Raw genomic sequence first — 21,785 nt, 5'->3', positions numbered from 1 at the left:
GATACTTACTTACATTTTATTAACTTTGCCAATGCATTCAACTGTGTGACTCATAGTGAATTATGGATATAATCAAAAGTATGGAAATTCCAGACTATTTAACCTTGTTTATGTGGAACCTGTACATAGACCAAGAAGCAATCTTTCCAATAGAAAAAGGGGCTATTACGTGATTAAGATCGGGAAGGCTGTATTGCATCCTTTCACCATACTTATTCAAGCTGTGTGCTGAGCAAATAATTCAAGAAATTGAACTATATGAAAAAGAACATGAAAAAGGCATCATGACTGAAGGAAGACTAATGATCAACCTGCAATATGCAGATGGCACAGCCTTGCTTCCGGAAAACTGATAGGACTGGAAGCACTTACAGATGAAGCTCAAAGAATACAGTGTGAATTACACCTCAACATAAAAAAATAAAATTCCCCACAACTGGATTAATAAGATTATGATAAATGGAGCAAAGGTGGAAGATGCTAAGGACTTCATTTTAATTGGATCCACAATTTATCTCTATGGAAACAGCGATCAAAAATCAAATGACATACTATGACTGCTAAAGCTAAACCAGAGTTGTTCATAACCCATGGGCAAGCAGATAGGATCTGGCCTCCCACATAAGTCTAGCCCCAGAGCAAGCACAGTTAATTCTTACAACATGGCCCTGCTCAGCCCTCGCCTTCAAGAAGAGCTCACTGAAGACAAGGGTGGTATGGCCAAGCTCGGTAAGGAAAGCAGAGGGTGCCCGGCTAGCAACTGTATCCTTGAAGTGCTGCAAGCCCTCCTCACTTTCAGCCAGCAAAGTGGCGTCATCTACATATCGAAGATTTTTAATAAGTCTTCCTGCACTCCTGATGCCACGTTCTCACATTGTCCAGCTTCTCTAAGTATTGCTCAGCATACAAACTGAATAAGTATGGTGGGAGGCTACGGCCCAGGTGCACACCTTTCCTGATTGCAAACCATGCAGTATTCTTGCCTTCCTCTGAACAACGGCCTCTGGGCCATGTACAGGCTCCCCATGAGCACCAGGAAGTGCTCTGACATTCCTCTTCTCTTCAAGGCTATCCATAGTTGACTATGATTCACACAGTCAACACTTTATTTCCTAGTATTTCTCCCCTCTTCCACTTCAGACTAGCCCCAGGGGGTTGGTGGACTCTTACATTTGGCTCTTTAAGCTCTTCTATGTGCTGTGGTTGGTAGGCTAGGTTTACTGCCCTCCATAGGGTCAAAGTAAGGAGGGAGGGATGGGGAAGAGAGTCTAATCTAAGTGTTGCTGTGATCTTCCCTTGGCACTCTGAGGCTAATGTTACAATGCGAGGAACCCCTGAAGTCCAGCCCTTTAATGTCGGCTATGCTTCTTGTGCACGAAAGTGAAGAAGCCTCTGAGCTGCACCATCCAACAGTACACCGCCAGTCTTCCTCTGCTGAGATTGCACATTCTTGGCAGAAAGCTTCTTGAGGGACGGTCCTATTTCATGTGATCCCCAAGTTCATTGCTTCCCACAGGTCCACATCTGCTCTTCTGCCCTGCTCCTTCGAGAGGAGCTGCTTGCTTCAACACAGCCTGATCTCCTTGCTCTTCCCCCAGACACCTCTAGCCATGTCCTTTTGATTTCACTCCTTTTTAAGGTGTGTGTCAAATACCAGTTCTTTTGTGCCCTCAAAAGGAGACCTGGTGGTGGCACATAAGGTTGCACTGCTAAGAGCTGGAGCGAGTACGTTGCAATGGGTTTAGTTTGCGTTGCAATGGGTTTAGTTTGGCTTGGGCTTTGTACCCTGCAAACTTCCGGGGCAGAAAATACCCAACATTCCAGAAGGATCAATTCAAGGCCCTTTCACACTGGTGGAAGACAAGTAGCAGCACCATCCACTCCTTCCCCGTTGCTGGGGTGGGGCTGGCGTGGAAGAGAAAAAGCACCCCTCCCTCCAACAACTTCCTCAAGATGTTGCTGGCTTCTTCACTTTCAACGTGTTTATGGCTTCAAGTTAATAGTTGCAAATCCCGTTAGGGACCACTTTCTCTGGTAGGTTCATCTTCTGAATAGCTCAGCAGGAAATGTGGAAAAAAAATTTGGTTGTTATTGTTGTTTTTAGTCTTTGGCTTTCATCAAAACTGAGAGGCAAAAGTATCATTTTCACATTCCTTTACCAACATATTGTTTACCTTTCTGTCCCCATGTCTGGCACCGTGCCTGGCAGTCATTGAACGAACCGTGAAAAGGAACAGCAAGGAATACTGAGGAGAATTCATACTTGATGTAGAGAAGAAACGGAAGAGGCAAAAGAGAGACTGCTTTCCACTAGTTGAGGTGATGCTCATGTGTCAAATGCTGCAAGGAGCAGCAGAGGATCAAGGTGGGGAAAAGGCCACTGTTTGATAAATGAAGGTCCTTGGGAGCCTTTGAGGAAGTAGTTTTAGCTGAGTGTTAAAAACAGAAATCAGACTTTTGTGAGGTGAGGACTGAATAGGAAGTGAGGAAATTGAAGGCTTAATTTCTGTGGGGTCTCTGCATATGGATTTTGGGTTTTCACTGTCATAAACAGAATGTCCTCCATCAGAATTTTAGCTCTAATACAATTCCTTGATACCCAGACACCATCCAGCTACATGCTTGACCTCACCAACTGAAATCTCTGGAGTGGTAGGCCTGGGGATCTGCATTTTATACCAGCTCTGTAAGGATTCGACTGCTTCCCAAAGAGTGAAGGACTGAAAGTGCTTCCCTTCTAAACAAACAAACAACAACTCCCTGCCACAAAGCCAATTCTGACATATGACAACCCGATTGCACAGAGTGGAACTGCCCCTTTGGGTTTCTGAACCTTTTAATCTTTACAGGAGCGGACAGTTTTATCTTCCTAGCTCTGAGGCACTGGTGGGTTTGAACCTCAGACTTTGTTGTTACTGCCTCAATGTGTACCTCACAACACCATCAGGGCTCCTTAGTCATTCCCTTGGAGCACTGGTGACCTAGTGGCTTAGAGTTGTGCTGCTAAATGCAAGGGCAGCAGTTCGAAACCACCAGCCACTTCCTTGGAGAAAGACAGGGTTCTCTACTGCTAGAAAGAGCTATAGTCTAAGCACATTAGGCTGGCTGGCGATGCAGGGAAGCTGGGACATTGCTGCCGCCGATGATCCCCTGGAGTGCCTCTATGGGACTGGAGCCATAAAGGTAATGTGACCAAAATTGGTGATAGTGAAAGAATGGCTGGGCTGGAAGCCCAAGTCTGTCATCAGATTGATTATTATTTTGGTGACTTTAATTGCCTTGGGACAAATTTTTAAAGGAATAGATCAAATTAGATAAAAGCTGAATACCACTGGAGAAAATGATAAAATTCACCAGGTAAAAGCATCTAAAAACAGGCGTTAATGTCATAGTTGAAGTATTGAGAAAATCAAAAGTGGAGCTCATGAACATCAATGAAGATATAACTAAATAAGATTGCCAAGTAAACCCCTCCCTTAAGTGACTGATGAGTTTAAAATGATATAAAAACCAGATCTGGGGGAATGGGGAGGGAGAGGAAAAATGAGGAGCTGATACCAAGGGCTCAAGTAGAAAGCAAATGTTTTGAGAATGATGATGGCAACAAATGTACAAATGTGCTTGACACAATGGATGGATGCATGCATTCTGAGAAGAGTTGTATGAGCCCCCAATAAAATGATTTTTTAAGTGTTAAAAACCAGATCTGTTAATATTAAAGGCTTCCCAACTGATGCAACTCTTGATGACATAAAAGAATGGTCAGAAGGCAAAGGTGAAACAAGATTCAGATAAGAAGAACATTGCACGGAGCACTTAAGGGGTCAATATTCGCTGTTTTGAGAGTATTGAATGTGCTAAGAAGCTCGTAGAAACCCCAGGCAAAAGTATAAAGACACAGACTGGCTAATACTTTTTAAGGATGATTACTTTGCCAAAAAAAAAAAAATGAAGAAAGAAAGCAAAGTAATGTTTAGGCTAATTTATGAGCAAGGAGAAGAACAAAAGTTATCAGGAGACGCTGAAATGAAACAGCTAGATGGAAAGATGGGCTGCTTGCTGAAGTTTTCGGGAAACTTGGATGGCCAGACCTGTAGAGAAGATTTGCACATCCTTTTTGCAAGCAATGGAGAAGTCAAATGGATAGACTTTGTCAGAGGGAGCCATTCTACTGAAAGAAGAGGTTAAAGAAGCACTAGAAAAAGCAAAAGTTTCAAGAAACAATGTAGGGAACTGTGTGCCTCCCTACCCTGGATTTAAGCCATGGATTTACTCTTGGTTTCCTGACATACAAACTGCCCTAAGGTTTTACTGCCCTTTGTCTCAATTCCTGCCAGAGGGTGGCTGCCTTGACCCTTGCCAGGATTGGTGCTCTTTCACTAGCAGCTGCTATGTTCATTGGTCAATACATGACTGATGGCATCTCCCCCCAGGCTCACCAGGAATGCTTCATTAGCATACTTACCTGTTTGATCAGTTGCCCGCCATTTCTTCCTTATTTAGAGATGCACGACTATTGGCTACCTCAGCTGTCCCTTATTTTACATGTGACGTAATGGTGCCAGCCCCTCGCTGGCTATTTAAACCTCTGCTCTCAACTCAATAAATGAGGCTTGATCAGATTCCTGTCTTGCCTCCATCTCTCCGCGCCCTTGCCCATCTTCATTCCCAGTCCCTCTCTCAGGTCCACGTTGTTGATGTCCCGCTGGCCGGGACAAAACAATAACGTACAATTAAAAAAACCAGAGAAGTGACGTGACATGGAAAGTACTAGGAGAGATGGAAAATAGCAGCGTGGAGGAAAATGGTGGAAGATCAACCAGATTCCTAGAGCATTTGGTCACAGATTTAAAGGAAAGAGAAAGGGAAATACAGTTGCCAAGGCTAGGTTGCTGAAAGGAAACGTGCAGTGTCAGGGCAAGAAAATGAAATTCAGTGGTGAGGATGCATGTGTGGATGTGGTGGTGCAGCTGGACCAGAGCAAAGAGCAAGCACAGAAGCAAAGAAGAGCCGGCTTCCAAACACCAGCAAACTGAAAATGATACAGGGGGATCCAGCAGTTTAATCCACCACTGTAACATCTGTTTTATTTTTTATTAATCTGCTTCTCTCTTTGGAGATTTTGAAAAAGAAAACAGAATTAGGTTCACTTCCATGTCCTAATTATAAGAAAGGAAATAATTTTTGTTGTTTTGTCTTTTTGTAATCAGATGAGGATTTTTTTCATGTATAGCTCTGTGATAACAGATGATTCAAACGGAAGGTTCTTCCACCTAATTACCTTTTCAATATGAGGATATACTCGTGTAAAATGTAATAAAATATATGCTACATAAAAAGCAACCACCACAACAAAAGAGAGTTGCGGTCTCGGAAACCAGTAGGGGCAGTTCTACCCTGTCCTATAGGGTCACCATGAGTCGTCATGGACTTAATGGCAGTGAATTTGGTTGGGCTGGTTATTCCCTTAGACCACAGTAATTGCCTGAGGAGTATGAAAAGAGTCAGATGGAGTGTAGGAGAAACTACTTGAAGTTCTATCTTTGACAGTAATTTATAGTAAGAAGGAAAGAAATTAAACATTAACATTTAAATATGGGTTGACAAAATATTGATTCATCATTTGTGGAGAGGCTATTATGTGCCAGGGACTTTGAGAATATAACCATGAAAAACACAGTCATGGAGCTTACATTCCTGGTAACAGGAGGTATATGTGATAAACAAACAACCCAGCATAGAGTGTAACGGAAGGTAACACATGCGATGCAGGGGAAGAGGTACAAAAAAGCAGTCCTTCCCTCACTGACCACATTGGCTGCTAGGGAAGATGTTAGGGAAATGTTACCTTGGACCAGAGACCTGAAGGTCATGAGAGAGCAAGTCACATGGCTATCTAGAGCTAGAACGTCAGGTCCAGAGGGAAGCAGAACCAGAAGCTCACATGTAGAACTGACCTCGTTAAGAAGCCAGTGTGGCTGCAGGGGAATGAATGAGAAGAGCCCTATGTGATGTCAGAGAATTGGAGGCGTGGGTGACAAATCATGTAGGACCTTGTAGCCACTGTCAAGACTTATGTGTATTCTTCAAATGAACTATAAAGCCATTGGAGCTGCGGATCCTCCAGCATTTAGTTGTTGGGCTGATGACGAAGACCAATGAGAGGGACTGAGAAAATATGGTCCATGAGATAGACAGCAGATAAGAGAAAATGGCAGCACAGAGCAAAGAGTAAGAAGAGAAACCAACAATTGCCCTGAATGCTTCTCACAGATCCAACAAAATGGTGATTTTAACTAATGTAATTCCGGTGGCATGGTAGGAACTCAAGCCCGACTGAGTTCACAAGAAAAATAGGAGAAGAGATACTGGAATTGGCCAGACATTTTAGAGTTTAGATGGAAAGGTGCACAAAGAAATTGAAAAGCAAGATGTTGCTAAGGGGTACTACTGATCTGAGCCATGGTATTTTCAAGTGTGAATGAAAACTGGACATTGACTACGGATGGCTGAAGCAGTAGTGGTGCAATTGAACTGTGGTGCTGGTGAAGAATACTGGCAGTGCCGTGGGCTTCCAAATGAATAAACAAGGATGGCAAGGCTTCATCTCATGCAATGTAGGCATGTTGCCAGGAGAGACCAGTTTCTGGAGAAGGGCTTGGTAAAGTAGATGAGCAGTATTTAAATGAAATCTTTACCCTTTAGATATTCATATTTATCAACTATTTCAATTTGTTGCTTCTTGTTTGTTTACCATTCAAATGTTCTTGAACTCTTTTGCACCCCGATGTAATTCTTTTCTTTAGGATTTAAATCTAATTGGATGAAATCCCAATACCACAGATAATTGAAGACTCAACTTCATTTTTAATCTCTCTGGGTACTTCTTAGTATGAACACAAAACTTAATTGTCAACATTAAGTAATGAAAATGTTTTCACTATCTCAAACTCTAATAGAAGACCTTCAACCTAGCTACTTCCAACCAGTGAATTTATTCATCTGAAGAAGCTTGGTGCTCTGCTGCCTTCCCGCTGTATTGCTTACTGATTTTCCTGGCTGGACGGGCTAGAAAGTGCGTTGTTCCTCTTTCTCTCCACAATCAAATCAAATATAAAAATTAATGGCCTGAATTAAATCCCACTTGATTCATAAATTCTATCAGACCTCACAGCATGAAGTAATTTGTGGTCTTCTCTTTAGGTACATGATACTCATACCATCTGGCAATTCAGTATATTCACCCTTGTAACGTCTCTTCTTTTTGTGATTACTAATATTATTTAAGTCTTGCTTACCATCTTACTATTGGCAATATTTATATCCTATCTCTACAACCATAATAAAAGACGGCTGAGGAAAGAGTTTAGTCTTCTTATTTACCTGGCACCATACCTTGCACAAAATTACTATAAATTATAGATCTATATTACTAAAACTCTTACTCATTTCAATATATATGCACAAACGCAAGCATTTAAAAGGAAACATCTTCCTAAAGCCATTTTGTTAAGATACTAAAAATATTTGTCACTGACTGTGTAACGTAGTACCAACATTGGAAAGTGAACAATGTAATACTTCAGTCAAAATAATCTCTTTCAGGTTATTTCAACAATTCTTACATTTGACATGCCCATTTAAAATGGTTTACATAAAGATTGAATTACTTACCTTACAAAAACTTACATTGTAGCACAAAAGAAATACAACAATATGAATAAGCTTCATGTTGGAGACAGTCCGTCAGGGCCTGGGTCTCAGCTGAGGACTATCTCCACATGAGATATCCTTTTTAATTTAATTTTTAACTCCTGAAAAAATATTTAAAGAAGGAACACCTCCTAAAGAGATTTGTACTTTTGAACTTGACAAAGAATTTGGCTAAAGTCCAGAGTTTTACCGTAACTGAAACCAAAAATGGCCTTCTCAGTAAATAGCTGAGGGAAGGCAACCAATAGGAACCTTCTTTCCTCCAGAGGGGGCCAACTTTTCCACCTTGTTACTGAGTGGTGCCTCGATTCTGCTTTTCAGTGAAAACAGAAATTACACTGGTAACAGATTTTTTTATGCCTTTTGGTACAAAATAATTACTTCCTTTCTCTTTGAAGCTTGAAGACTACATATGGCAGTAAGAAGAGAATGCCTATCAATAAAAACTAAAAAACCCCTCTGCAACCAAAGCGATTCTGATTCATAGTGAGCTTATATAGGGTTTCCAAGAGTGTAAATCTTCATGTGCGGCTGCTGGATTTGAACCAACAACTTTGAGGTTAACAAGCTTTGCCCACCACCACCACCAAGGTTCTTGCTCTTGCTCATTAATAAAAGGTTATATGACATAGATTAAAAACATTCAGAAAACAGTTTCTTTATATGGCTTGGCTTTTTAAAATGAGCACCTTTGTCCTGATGCCCTTGGCTGCTGCTGGCGGTTAACACATTCAGCTGCTCGCTGAAAAGATGGAGATTTTTGTTTTTCATATATTTGAAATGAATGTGTCACTAAATGAATGTGTCCATGTCCATTTCAGTTTTACTTTCCTTCTTTGTTTTTGGCCACGTAGGCCAATGTTTAGCACAGAGGGTTAAGAAATCTGGAGGGATTTTTGTTTTGTTTTGAACGAACAAAATGTGTACTTCGTTATAGTTATAGTGTAGTTATACAATTCTTCTCAATAAATTAAATCAACAATATCCCAATAAACCCTCTGTAAATGTGATTCTCTTTCTTTCCCCCACCTTTCTCCTTCCTTCCTCAATATCTTATCCCTCCCCTCTCCCTGTCCCGGCCCTCCCCAACAGCCTTATAGTCACCCAAACATCGGTGTGTACACCATGTTTCTTCTTCTCCACATCTCCCTATAATACTGATGTTATGAAATACTTTAGTTTCATAAGATTGACTGTTTGTTAAGCATAATCTTATCTATTTTTGTCCATGTCTTATAGTATTTAATATAATTATTGTTTTTTAATTGGTGCACAATACTCCATTATATGACTGTACCAGAATTTGTTTATCCATTGCTCTATAATCAGCATTTGGGAAAGTTTCCATGTTTTTGCTTTGGTGGAAATTGCTCTATTAAACATAGGTGTTTGTGTTGTCGTCTCTGTTTCTTTAGTGTACATACTGAGTAGAGAGAAATCACTGTATCATAAGGTATTTGTATTTGCATTTGTTTGAGGAAGGGCTACACGGATTTCTAGAGTGGTTGCACAATTCTACAGTTCCACCAGCAATGTGAAAATGGGCCAACCTCTCCACATCCTCTCTGGTATTTATTACTTCCTGTTTCACTGAACTTTGCTCAAAGTGGTCAGTGTGACATGATATCACATGGTTGTTTTTGCTGCTAACATAAAAGATGGAGATTTAAGTCCACTCAGAGGTGCCTTGGAAGAAAGGCCAGTAATTATCTATTAGGGAAAATGCGGGCTTTTAAAATGTTATGGAACATTGTCTGCTTGGATACTCATGGGATTGCCATGAATCAGCATTAACTCAATGGCAACCAATTTGATTTGCTTCTGTTTTCCCCGCCCAGGACCAACGATTGTGTAAAATTCATTTGTACTCGTGAAGTAAATTTGTGACAGCTGGAATGCTATGAGAGTTCTCCTGAAGCAGACAAGGGACAGTTTGGTGCAAGATTTATATTAGGGATCAACACCTGTGAAAGGAGTGGAACGGAAGCAAAAGCAAGCAGAGGAGAGCTCGATCCATGAAGCGGTCTTGCTAAGCCAGTCAGAGCTCTGGAGTGAGTGTTGCTTGGTAGCAATGAGGCCACAATGACTGGGCAGTTCTATGGAACCTAAGTTGCCCAGTCACCTGAAGGGTGAAGCCTCAGGAAGTACATGACCCAGCTAAGAAGATTCTCGGTAGCTGGGGCAAACCTTGAATGATCTGACAACTATTCACCGTCAGGAGAAGGGATCTGCTGATTACACTTTTCAAAGCTAGGCAGCACACCATCCTTGGGACGTCTAGGAAACTCATTTCTGTGTCTTCCAGAGTCCACACTTGCACCTTTAAAAAAAATAATTTTTATTAGGGGCTCATACAACTCTTCTCACAATCCATACATACATCAATTGTGTAAAGCACATTTGTATATTCTTTACCCTCATCATTTTCAAAACATTTGCTCTCCACTTAAGCCCCTGGCATCAGCTCCTAATTTCCCCCTTCCCTCCCTGTTTCCCCTCCCTCATGAACCCTTGATAATTTATCAATTATTATTTTGTCATATCTTATACTGTCTGACTTCTCTCTTCACCCATGTTTCTGTTGTCTGCCCCCCAGGGAGGAAGTTATATGTAGATCCCTGTAATTGGTTCCCCCTTTCTACTCCACCCTCCCAGTATTGACAACTCTAAGCACTGGTCCTGAAGGGATCATCTGCCCTGGACTCCCTGTGTTTCCAGTTCCTATCTGTATCAGTGTATATCCTCTGGTCTAGCCAGATTTGTAAGGTAGAATTGGGATCATGGTAGTGTGTGTGTGGGGGAGCATTTAGGAACTAGAGGAAAGTTATATTTCTTCGTTGCTACACTGCACCCTGACTGGCTCGTCTCTTCCCTGAGACCCAGCCAAAAGGGGATGTCCAGTTGCCTTACACCTTTTAGTTGTACTTCTTCAACATGTTTACAAGTAACTCCTCCAAAGTTCTGGTGGGTTTCCCTACTGGGGAGTTAACTGAGAAGAGAGAGCTACAGAAATACAGACCCACGACATTGCAGTTGACCCTGAGGCTTAACCATTCTAAAATTCCTTCATCCTGAGCTACCACCTCTACTGACTTCAGTGGCTTACTAAATGGGGTGCCCTAGAGCCTTCTTGAGACATTATCTAAGCTCTTGTTTCTGCCACTTGACTGTCATGTAGACGTACCTAAGTAGTTCACATGGGCTATGCATGTGTTCCTTAATGTCCCAGGGGAATCTAGCAGCTACACTTCCTCTGTGTGATCAGGGCCAACTACTCTTGCCAAGATGGTGAATTTTCTTCTTCTCTACTGGTTCAATGTGCTTCCACAGGTACATATTCTTTTATTGTGCATGGATTTGCTTTGTTGTGATATATATATATGCAAAATATAAAACAAATAAATTAATACCTAAGAAGAAACAGACAAGGTAAAGATTTTAACCCTCCAAAGACATCCAGTAAGTTTTTTTTTTTACCCATGCACCCCCTTTCACAACCTCTGGGGCATCTGCCAAGCTGCCCTCCTCTCCACTCAGGACCTCCCATCTGGCGTACCTTCCCCAGGCATCAGCTGGGCTGGAAATCACTGGTCCCAGGCTGTGTGACCTCAAACAGCTTCTAGGGAGGCAGTGGGGACAGGGTCCCAGCTTTCCTGAACCGTCCTTTCGTCCACCTCCCGAGGGTGGCAGGGACTGCAGGGGATGCCCTCCATCCAGTAAGTTTTAACAACCTTTTAAGAAATATTGTTCCACTGCTAAACTTTCTTTAAAAATGATTTTATTGGGGGCTCTTACAGCTCTTATAAAAACCTGTACATAATTGTATCAAGCATATTTGTACATATGCTGCCATCATCATTCCCAAAACATTTTCTTTCTACTTGAGTCCTTGGTATAAGCTCTTCCCCCCCCCCCCACCAGCCTTGTGAATCCTTGATCAATTATATATTGTTATTAGTATTTCATATCTTATACTGTCCATTGTTTCACTTCATCCAAATTTCTGTTATTCATCCCCTTTGGGGAGGGGGGTTAGTGGTGGTGGCTATATATCCAACCTTGCGGTAGGTTCCCTCTTTCCTCCCCTTTCCCCCTCTCCAACCATCCCCCGACCCTCATGATATCACTGCTCCCATTACTGTTCCTGCAGGGTTTATCTGTCCTGAATTCCATCAACTGTTTCAAAGTACAGAAAAACATGGAAAGGTCCTCAGCTTGTTTTATGAGGCTAGTAGTACTGAACTAGATGAGCCTCAAAAAATAATCAGTAAATGTATCTTTTATTATTATATGCAATGATCCTAAATAAAGTGTTAGCAAACTATATATATCAATGTGATAGTTAGGTTTTGTGTCAACTTGATTCGGCCAGGATTCTTCCATTCTATTCAACTCCATGATGGGGTCTTATGTGAGCAGCCCAGCAGTTGGGAGAAGACTAGGGTAGGTGCTGCCCCCGCTCAGTCAGGCCACAGTCTTAATAGAAAGTAAATTTCCTAGGGAGTGTGGACTATTCTTGTTCAAACAGACATCTTGATGGATCTGGATCCTGCATCTGTCTCCTTGACCTCCAGGTCTTTGAACTTGGAGTCATTTTACCCATTTGCCCACAACAACTGAAAGGAAAATGTAATAAATGGCTTCTGAGAACTGAAAGTTCTGCAGTTTATGTCTCCTCCCTCCCTCCTATAAGCTCCTTGAAATACAAAAATTAAAAAAATAAATTTAAAAAGAAAATATAATTCTATTACACCACTTAAAAATTAGGATACAACCAACAGAATATAAACAGTGAAGAATTATTGGAATGCGTTCAGTAGAAAGAGACTAAAGTGCAAAACTTAAATTTAACATTTGTGAAATGCTAAATTCATGCAGAAGTCAAACTAGGTGGTTCAGAATGAAAGAAACTACTAAATTATTATTAGGGATATTAGGGTCAATTATTAGGGATTATTAAGGCGTAGTAAGCAGAGTTCTCTAGCGTGAAGGAATATAATGGCACACAGCAATACTGAGGGCTCAGTTCAACTCACTTTCATGGAACATTTAATATACTGAAGGTCCTTCAACTTACCAGGGCTGCAGGGTCCAAGGTCATGGGTAGAGTCTGCCCACAGGCAAGGCAGGCAGAGTTGGCCCTCAGGCAGTAGACAGCAGGGTAGAGCAGCAACAGTCAGTAGCTTCGGGAGCTTAGGGAAGCAGGCCCCACAGAAATAGGCGCCAATGGGGTCTCAAGCTCTAGCAATACACAGCAAGGCATGATCCATCTGCACCTCTACAAGGGCTGGATTTTTGTGAAAGAAATTCATAGAAACACAATATACATTTTATTGTACCTTTTGTCTTTTCACTTATGGGAACAAACTTCTGTCTAATAAGTATTATGAGTAAAGAAAAATCACTTAATTTTATCCATTGGAAATAAAATCAAAGTGTGCCAATCTCAAATTGGATGCAGAATTAATCACACAAACTTGGTAAGCTTCAGTATTTTTAGTCTAAAAAAATAACACTTTATGCAGGCTAATCAAGAGATGTGGAAATCAACACATGGACACACATTTCTAACTGGTAGGCCTTCAGTTAGGGAGCCCTTGTGGCAATATGATTCTGTGTTGGGCTGCTCCCTGCATGGTGAGCAGTTTGAAGCCACCAGCGGAGGCTTCGCACTCAACGATGCGGCCCTCTACTCCTGTAAAGAGTGACTAGCTTGAGAACCCACAGGGGCAATTTTCCCCTAATAGGGTTGCTATGAGTCGATACGGATTCAGTGGTAGAGAATTTGGTTTGGATTGGTGGCACAATAGTAAAGTGCTTGCTAGCTAAACCAACGTATGATGGCTTGTACCTGCCGAGAGGAGGCTCTGTGAGAGAAAGATCTGATATCTGCTTTCAGAAATATTGCAGCCCCAAATTCCTGTGGACAGGCCCATCCTATCATATGGGATTGATGTGAGCTAATCTGTTTGATGGCACTAACAAGCCTCTATTTGAATCTCATCAAGTCACCCACCAAGACAATGCCTTTACAGAGTCTTACATTAAACTACATATTTTTAAGGAACCCTGATGATATAGTGAGTTACATGTTGGGCTGCTCTTTGCAAAGCTGGCAGTTCAAGTCCACTAGTGGCTTCACGGGGGTGGGGGAAGAGATGACTGTCTGCTCCCATAACAATTTAATTATAGAAATGTCCGGAGCAGTGATATTGGGTCCTATATGGTCCCGCTAAGCTGCAGTTGACTGGACAGCAGTGGGTTTTAGTGGGCTTGGCTTCTCATTTTGATTTTCCATTCAATATTGCTAATACATTTTCATGTTGTCATGCCATTAATTAAAAAATTGAAGTGGTTACTAAATGCTGATCAGATTTTTCAAATAATTAAAGTTGTTTTAATTTTTTACTGGTCACAATTCTTAACATTTCACTTTGGTCAGTTTTAACATTCATGCTGGCTATATATACATTCATATAGTTTGTGGGGGGAGGGATGAACCTCACGGAGGGTAGGCTAAACTTGACATGTGTTTTTCCCCTCCTCAAAAAAGTTCAGCTTAAAAACCATTTTTAGATTTAAATAGAGGAGAAAGCCTAACTCTATACAAATCAACTGCATGCCAAACATTAGTCTCGTATAGAGTAGAAATTCATGACAATATTTGTAGGCCATTTGGATAAGATCTAAAATCTTAAGTATTTTCATTTTGTTTTTTAAGGAAAATTTCAGATTTCCATTTTAGGGAAGTCAGAGGCCACGTCTGGCCTGCTTCAGCTCCATGAGAGGGAAGGAGAAGTCAACTTTCCAGGCAGGCGCTCGGCTTTCCGTGAGACTCTGTTGCAGTGATCACACAGAACTCACAGACAAGACTCCTGTGGACAGTTAGTAGGGGAGTCAACCAGGCGCCACAAGTCAAGGTCAGACAACATGAAGGATGCAGTCCCTTTGTGTGCACAGCAGCTCCTCCCATCCTTGCTAGTAAGAAATCTCTTTCTGGTCCTCAGCCTCTCAGCATGTAGCATCTTAGCCTCTGCTCTGGTAAATGTTATAAAACCCTTTTCGAGCTAAGAAATGCCCAAGGAACCCCTCTCTATAAGCCGCCATCGTGCCTGAAAGCCTTCTGTGGTTCTCATGCACGGTTAGGGGTCGCGCCTTCTGGTTCATCTGCTGTCACCACTTTAGACAGGGATCTTGCTCACACTCTACTGGTGGCTTCTTCGGTGCCTGTCGTGACTATCTGTTCCTGTTTCTGAAATGGCTCAGTGGAATAGCAAAACCCACCAATCCCTGAGGTCCTCTACACCTTATTTGTGTGCTTCTGCAAAATCACTGGGTGACAGTTACAAAGACTATGTAGCCATACGAAGCAATTCCACTGTACTACCCGGTCTCACTTAATTTGATTGGAAGTGGACATCCTTTGCAAAGACGGGGAGTGATACAGAATAAGATAATATTAGACAAAAATCAACTCACAGAAAAACGCCACTTGTACTCAAGAGAACTGTCCAGTGTTGCTAGTTGTGGTGGCAGTGTTCTCCTGGCACTCATCGGGTGGCCTGAGTGGAATCGCAAGGGCCACTGCCGTTGGGTGTCAACAGCTTGCTGGTTGTGCTAGAGACTGTGAGCTGTACAAGTAACAGTGCTTACAGCAGGGCCCCGAAGATCGGGGAAAGAGCAAATGGCTGGTCTAGAGCATGGGGAATAAGAGCTTCTCAAGCAAAAAGGGTTTGATAAAGAGACAGTGCAAGGCGCAAGGCATGAAAGCTGTCTGAATGATGATGTTGGTGTGACGGGCCGGATGCATTTGTAGAACACAGGAGGGAAACCCATAGAGGTTTTACTTTTGATCTTATGCTGAAGCACACATTAGGCCCTGCGGTGGGTCTGGCATGAGGGGACTGCTTTGAGAATTTCGGCGTACCATCAGCGCACTACAGGTGAGGAAGGGTATAGCCTGGAAGGCACAATGATGTTCAGAATGTGAGAAAATGCTGTGACACACTGTTTTTATTTCTGGTCTTCTGCATTTCTGTGTATTTTATTGGGTGGTCTAGGGTAGGAATAACTTATGAAAATTTGACAGGGACATTAAAACAAAAAAGTCAAACTCACTGCCATCAAGTCGATACCAACTCATAGCAACTCTATAGGACAAGGTAGAACCATCCCTGTGAGTTTCTGAGAGAGCTCTTTCTTCCGCAGAGAAGCTGCTGGTCTACAACCACGTCTTGCAGTTAGCAGCCCCACGCATAACCACTCCGCCAGCAGGGCTCCTCACAGTGACATTAGGAGGCTGATGACAGGACAAAAGTTGGTACCTTAAAAGGAATTAATAAAACTTGATAGTTTTGCAGAAAAGCCTGGACTGCAGACAGTGGACAGTGGTGGTAGGAAAGGAGGATACTGAAAAGTAGGAGTCCAGATGTGCAGAAAACAAGAGTACGATCACACCATGAAGACAAACAGGAACTTGGAAAGAGGTACAATTTTAGAGGGAAGGCTGAGGGCTTCAAGAACCCATTTCAAGTTTGTTTTCCAAACGAGCTGGGAAAGTTACTTCACTCCTTGGAATGTCATTTCCTTATTTACAGAATAGTTAGGCTTCAGGTGACTTTGAAGGCCCCGCAAACTCAGTTTCATCCTACTGAATTAAGTAGTAAGGGGCACCAAGAAGAGGTAAAAGAGTAAACTTCAATGACACAAATAAAGTACAACAGAGCATGGCAGCTCTGTATTAAAGCTCTGCCTACTCTAGGATGATGGAATATAAAGCAGGTTTATCAAATCTGAATTACAGCTACAGTTATGACAGTCTTTTAATATAGAGAATGGTTAGGTCTCTCTCAAAAAGCTTTTACTTTGTTGCAAAAGACATACTATAATTGCAAAGTTCCTTCAAAATCTCATTTAAACTTATTATAATAACCCCCTGAAATAGGTACCAATCCATTCTCTGTTTCAGAGGAGGGCCAAATACCATGGCAAGGTCTCAGTGAACTCAGCGGTAATAAGAGTCCAATCCAAGCTAGTAAAGCAGTAGTTAGAGAAGCTATCTCTGGGAGATAATTGTGAGCAGTGAGAAGCTGAACCTATTGGAGACACTGAAGGCGTAAAGAATAGACCATCACTTGCTCATATGTAAATTCAAGTTGAAGCTGAAGGAAATGAAAACGAGTTCACAAGCACCACAGGATAGCCCCTTAAGCATATTCCACCTGAATTCAGAGACCACCTGAAGCAGATCTGATGCACTGGGCATTAAAGACCAAAGACCAGAATAGCCGAGGTGTGAGATGACAGCAAGGACAGCACACATACACGAAGAGAGCAAAGATATGACCAAACACAGACCAGCATGGATATCAGAAGAGATGCCAAAACTTGTTCTTGAATGTCGAGTAGTTAAAACCAATGGAAGAAATGATGACGTAAAAGAGCTTAACAGAAAATTTCAAAGGGCAGCTCAAGAAGACAAAGTAAGCAATTATAATGAAGTGTGCAACAACTCTGAGTTAGAAAACCAAAAGAAAAGAGTATGCTCAGCATTTCTCAAACTGAAAGACATGAATTAAAAAAGTCAGGCCTTGAGTTGTGACATCGAAAGATTCTAAAGGCAGAAGATTGAATGAAGCAGGTAGCATCAAAAAAACATGGAAAGAACACACAGTAACGCTATCAAAAACACAGGTCAGCGTTCAACCATTTCAGGAAGTAGCATATGTCCAAGAACAAATGGTAGTATTGAAAGAATTCCAAGCTGCGCTGAAGACATGGATGAAAAACAAGGTGCAAGGAGTTGATGGAGTACCAACTGACATGTTTCAATAAGTGCTTTTAGACTCTAGTGTTTTTAGCACTCAATAAGTGCTAAAAGACTCTAGAAGACAGTTACCTGGCCAGCTGACTGGAAGGCATTTATAATTGTGTCCATTCCCGAAACAGGTGACTTAACAGACTGAGGAAATTAAAAAGTAAAATTTGTTGAAGATCATTAAAAAATGTTGCAGTAGCCCATTGACAGAGAACTGCCAGAAATTTAAGGCAGATTCAGCAGACAAAAAACAGGGGATATGATTGCAGATCTCAGATGGATTTTGTCTGAAAGCTGAGAATACTGAAAAATGTTTATTTGGGTCTTCTTTACTATGAAAAGACACTTGACTGTGGAGCATAACTAAGGATAACATTAGCAAGAACTGATACTCCAGAACACTTCTTTGTGCTCATGTGGAACCTGTACCCAGGTCAAGGCAGTTTTTCTAACCAAGCAGATGCTGAATGGTTTAAAACAAGAAAGGTTATGTGTCGGGACTGTATGCTTTCAACGTACTTATTCAAGCTGCATGTTGAGCAAACCATCTGAAAAATTGACTAAATGAAGAACTTGGTATCAGGAGTGGAGGAAGACTCACTAACAGCCTTTATTATGTAGATGACAGAACCTTTGCTGATATGAAGAGGACTTGAAGCACTTATTGATGAGGATCAAAGATTATAGCCTTCTTTATGGATTACACCTTGACAAAAATAAAAATCTATACATGGGCTCTATAATGATAAACAGGGAAAAAAGACTTAAGTTGTTGAGGATTTAATTTTATTTGGACCCACATTTAATGCCTACGGAAGCAGCAGTCAAGAAACCAAACAACACACACAGAATCCAGGACAGATAAACCCCTCAGGACCAACATTGAGAGTAGCGATACCATGAGGGTAGGGGGAAGGTGGAACTAGGGGTCGGGGGAAGGGGGGAGCCGATTGCAATGATTGATGTACGACTCCCACCCCACCCCCACCCAGGTGGAGGAACAACAGAAACAGGGGTGAAGGGAGACAGTGGACAGTGTAAAGTATGAAAATAAAAATAATTTATAAATTCTCAGGGGTTCATGAGGGTAAGAAGGTGGGGGAGGGAGGGGAAAATGAGGACTTGATACCAAGGACTCAAGCAGAAAGATGTTTTGAAATGATATCAACATATGTACAAATATGCGTGACACAATGGATGTATGGATTGTTGTAAGAGATATGAGTCCCCAATAAAATGATGTATTTAAAAAACAACAACAACAACATACTACATTGGGCAAATCTGGGACAAAAGACCTCTTTAGCGTGTTAAAAAGAAAAAGTATCACCTTGAGGACCAAGGTATGCCTGATCCAAGCCTTGTTGTTTTCAATTTCAATTGTCACATAAGCATATGAAAGCCAGACAATGGATAAGTTAGAATGAAGTAGAATTGATCTCTTTGAATTATGGTATTAGCCACATATATGGAATATATCATGGACTGTTGAAAAAAGGACAAATCTGTCTTGGAAAAAGTACAACCAAAATATGTTCCTTAGAAGCAAGGATTGTGAGACTCCTCCTGTGCTCTGAGTCTGATACCATGAGGGACCAGTTCCTGGAGGACATCATATCTGGTAAGGCAGAGAGTCATCAAAACAGAGGCCGATGCTCAAGGAGCTGGATTGGCACGATGGCTGCAGTAGTAGGGGCACACATGGATGGAGCAGGATTGGGCATTGTTGTGTTGTGTTTCCCATAGGGTCCCTATGAGTCAGACTGCACAGGACCTACCCACAAGGAGGGGAGAGGTAAGGTGCAACAGGGAGAGACTGGTGCATTCCGGACACCAAGTCCGTGCCAGAAAGCACATACTTGGCTCAACAAACTATCTGCCAGCAAAAAATAACACATAAAAATTCTGCTTGGCTTTCTAGCAGATAATGTGATTTCTTGAAGCACACGCACATGAGGCTAAAAAAGTATTGCTCCTGGGTTCCAGTTCATACGCACACGATTTACTGCAACAAAACATGTCTGGACATGTTTCTGTGATCAGTGGGTAATACAGATACGTTCTCCATTAATATATGTAGCTTTGTCTCATAAGGGTGCCTTTGAATTTTTTCTTTTTGTGCCATGGAAAACCGTGATTTTTAAGGTCAGAATTAGTATCCAATGTTTAACGAAACTCAAATGGACACAGCCTCAAATTATTGAAGCTTTGCAACAAGTTTTACAGAAATGTTGCTCCACATAAAACAAGCTTTTCGTTATCGTGAGACAGGGAAGACCTCAAAGATGAACTTAAGGCCAAGAAGGCAGCTCAGAAGGTTCTTCACTCACTGCCCTCCAGCCCATTCTGCCTCACAGCAACCTTACAGACAAGCAGGATTGCCCCTGGAGGCTTCCAAGGCTGTGAGTCTGCGTGGATCTCCCAAGCTCAGCTGGAGCAGCGGCGCTCACACTCTTTCAGCATGCGAGCTACTTATAAAATGATCAAGTCAACATGATCTACCAACTACCAAAATGCAAAGCATATTTATTTCATTTATTCATAAATGAATTGAGATTCTTCATTTATACAATGTACATTTACATACCTTGCATAACCGCATGAGACCATATTGCACAACACAACACAATTAACTATGTACATTTTTATCATGACCTAAGTTTACTGTGATGACTTGCACTGGATGGAATGAGCCAGGGATGCATAGTCTGGACAGTAGCTGCGGACAGCCAGCCTCAAGCACACTTCCAAATGATCATCAGTCATGGTGGAATGGGACTTGGACTTAATGATCTTTATGTGGGAAAAGGCTGACTCACATCAATAAGTAGAGTCGAATAATGCAGTCAAGGAGGTAGCACAGTTTCTCATGTTTGGACACTTTCCCTCTGAGAGTAAGTTCCAGAACTGTTCACGTGCTCTGAAATGTCGGCTTGTAGTGTCAAAATCTCCCACTCCGTATGAAAGTGATACGTTTTTGCTGCCACTATAAAATATAAATAATACAAGTACTGTCTGCTAAATTCAAGTATTTATGAAATAAATTATTTACCTAAAAAAATAAGTGATACGTTTTTGTCTTCTTACTTGGTCCAGCTCCCCCACTCATTTTAATACCCTTTCTTACGTTTAAGAGAAAAAAACAAACAAGGTCTAAAAATTGGCGATAACTTAGCTTGTCAGTTTTGCTGCACCGAGCGCAGCTGTTCACGCATGCGTTTGACACCCAAGATTGCATCTGATTGGCTGTGCTGTATATCAATTAAGTGATGGGATAGATGATAGGCTTACGTCTACTTATGTAATACCATGCGATCTACCCACTACATTTTAGATCGACTAGTACTGAGCACCCCTGAGCTGGAGGTTTGGAACTGCTAGGGGTCGACAGCACAGTGCGTAACCTACTACACTCAGAGTGTAATCTTAATACATTTTTCTTGAAAGACGGAGAGCAAAGGTGGTCTTAGAAACAAAATTCTAAAGCGCATTGATGATGAAAAAATGACGCACCTCGAAATTGTTTTCGATCACAACTATGCACCTGTGTATGCTTTGAGGGTAGCAAGGGTTTCCCTATGGCAATTTCATGAGGAAACGCTTTCAGACTTCATTTTGTTCCCCAAACTCGAGGAACTTTAAAAAGGAACACAATTTGAGGCCCCCCGAGGATGCCCAAACTAAAATTTTGACGAGGTGTGAGTTGAGTGCGGAATTCTTTGGGGAAGCTGAGATGGAAACGACTTCAGAAGTGTATGTGTAGATGTAAAAAAAAAATAGCTTCACGGTTTGATTGTTTCATAAAGGTTTCTATGACTTTGTAACAGTAGGTTTGGACTTACTCTCCTTCACATACACGCATCGTTTTTCTTCCTTCGACGAGTGCAACCACAGGACAAAACGTGGGCAGGAAGAGCTAACTCCACAAAGGCATCTATTTGGAGGAAGGAATTTCGGAGCGAAGGACGCAGCTCTCAAGAACTTGTGACAGGTTCCAGCGCGGCCAGATTTACCTCCTGGCAGAGCGCGCGTCCAAACGCCTCAGAGCTGCGGCGGCACAGTGAACCGAAAAACGCGGTCGGGGATTCTGCAGCGGCCGGAGAGACGGGGCGCCACACCAGTCCGCCCCGGCAGAAAGAACGACAGACACACAAACAGCCCGCCTCCAGGACCCAGCGAGAGGGCCGGCTGCTACCGTCAGCCTTCTCCAAGGGCCCGGACACAGGCACTTCCGTCGACGCCGTGATGCAAAGGC

The 21,785-nt window shown here is 42.0% G+C and overlaps 1 protein-coding gene and 1 pseudogene across 5 annotated transcripts in view; one reads left to right on the top strand and one right to left on the bottom strand.

Annotated features, from left to right (window-relative positions):
* CFI (complement factor I) overlaps positions 1-21,764 on the bottom strand; it is a 64,251-nt gene extending 42,487 nt beyond the window's left edge. The window contains exons 1-4 of one of the 5 annotated variants that reach the window (XM_075543928.1): positions 21,373-21,763; positions 20,350-20,516; positions 12,791-13,000; positions 9,926-10,033 (exon numbers count right to left, since the gene is read on the bottom strand). In XM_075543928.1, the coding sequence (XP_075400043.1) occupies positions 9,926-10,033; positions 12,791-12,814 (132 nt within the window). In that variant the 5' untranslated portion in view covers positions 12,815-13,000; positions 20,350-20,516; positions 21,373-21,763. Of the gene's footprint in view, positions 1-7,674; positions 7,812-9,925; positions 10,034-10,897; positions 11,074-12,790; positions 13,001-20,349; positions 20,517-21,372 lie in introns of those variants that run through there. The other 4 variants (XM_075543930.1, XM_075543929.1, XM_075543926.1 and 1 more) reach the window with 4 other exon arrangements.
* LOC142443071 (lupus La protein homolog pseudogene) lies at positions 663-7,287 on the top strand (annotated as a pseudogene).
* Positions 21,765-21,785: the final 21 nt, after the last annotated feature.

Source organism: Tenrec ecaudatus, chromosome 3, assembly GCF_050624435.1.
Source record: "Tenrec ecaudatus isolate mTenEca1 chromosome 3, mTenEca1.hap1, whole genome shotgun sequence".
NCBI lineage: Eukaryota > Metazoa > Chordata > Mammalia > Afrosoricida > Tenrecidae > Tenrec > Tenrec ecaudatus.
The sequence above is the reverse complement of the archived record's forward strand: the minus strand, read 5'-3'. Positions and strand labels throughout refer to the sequence as shown.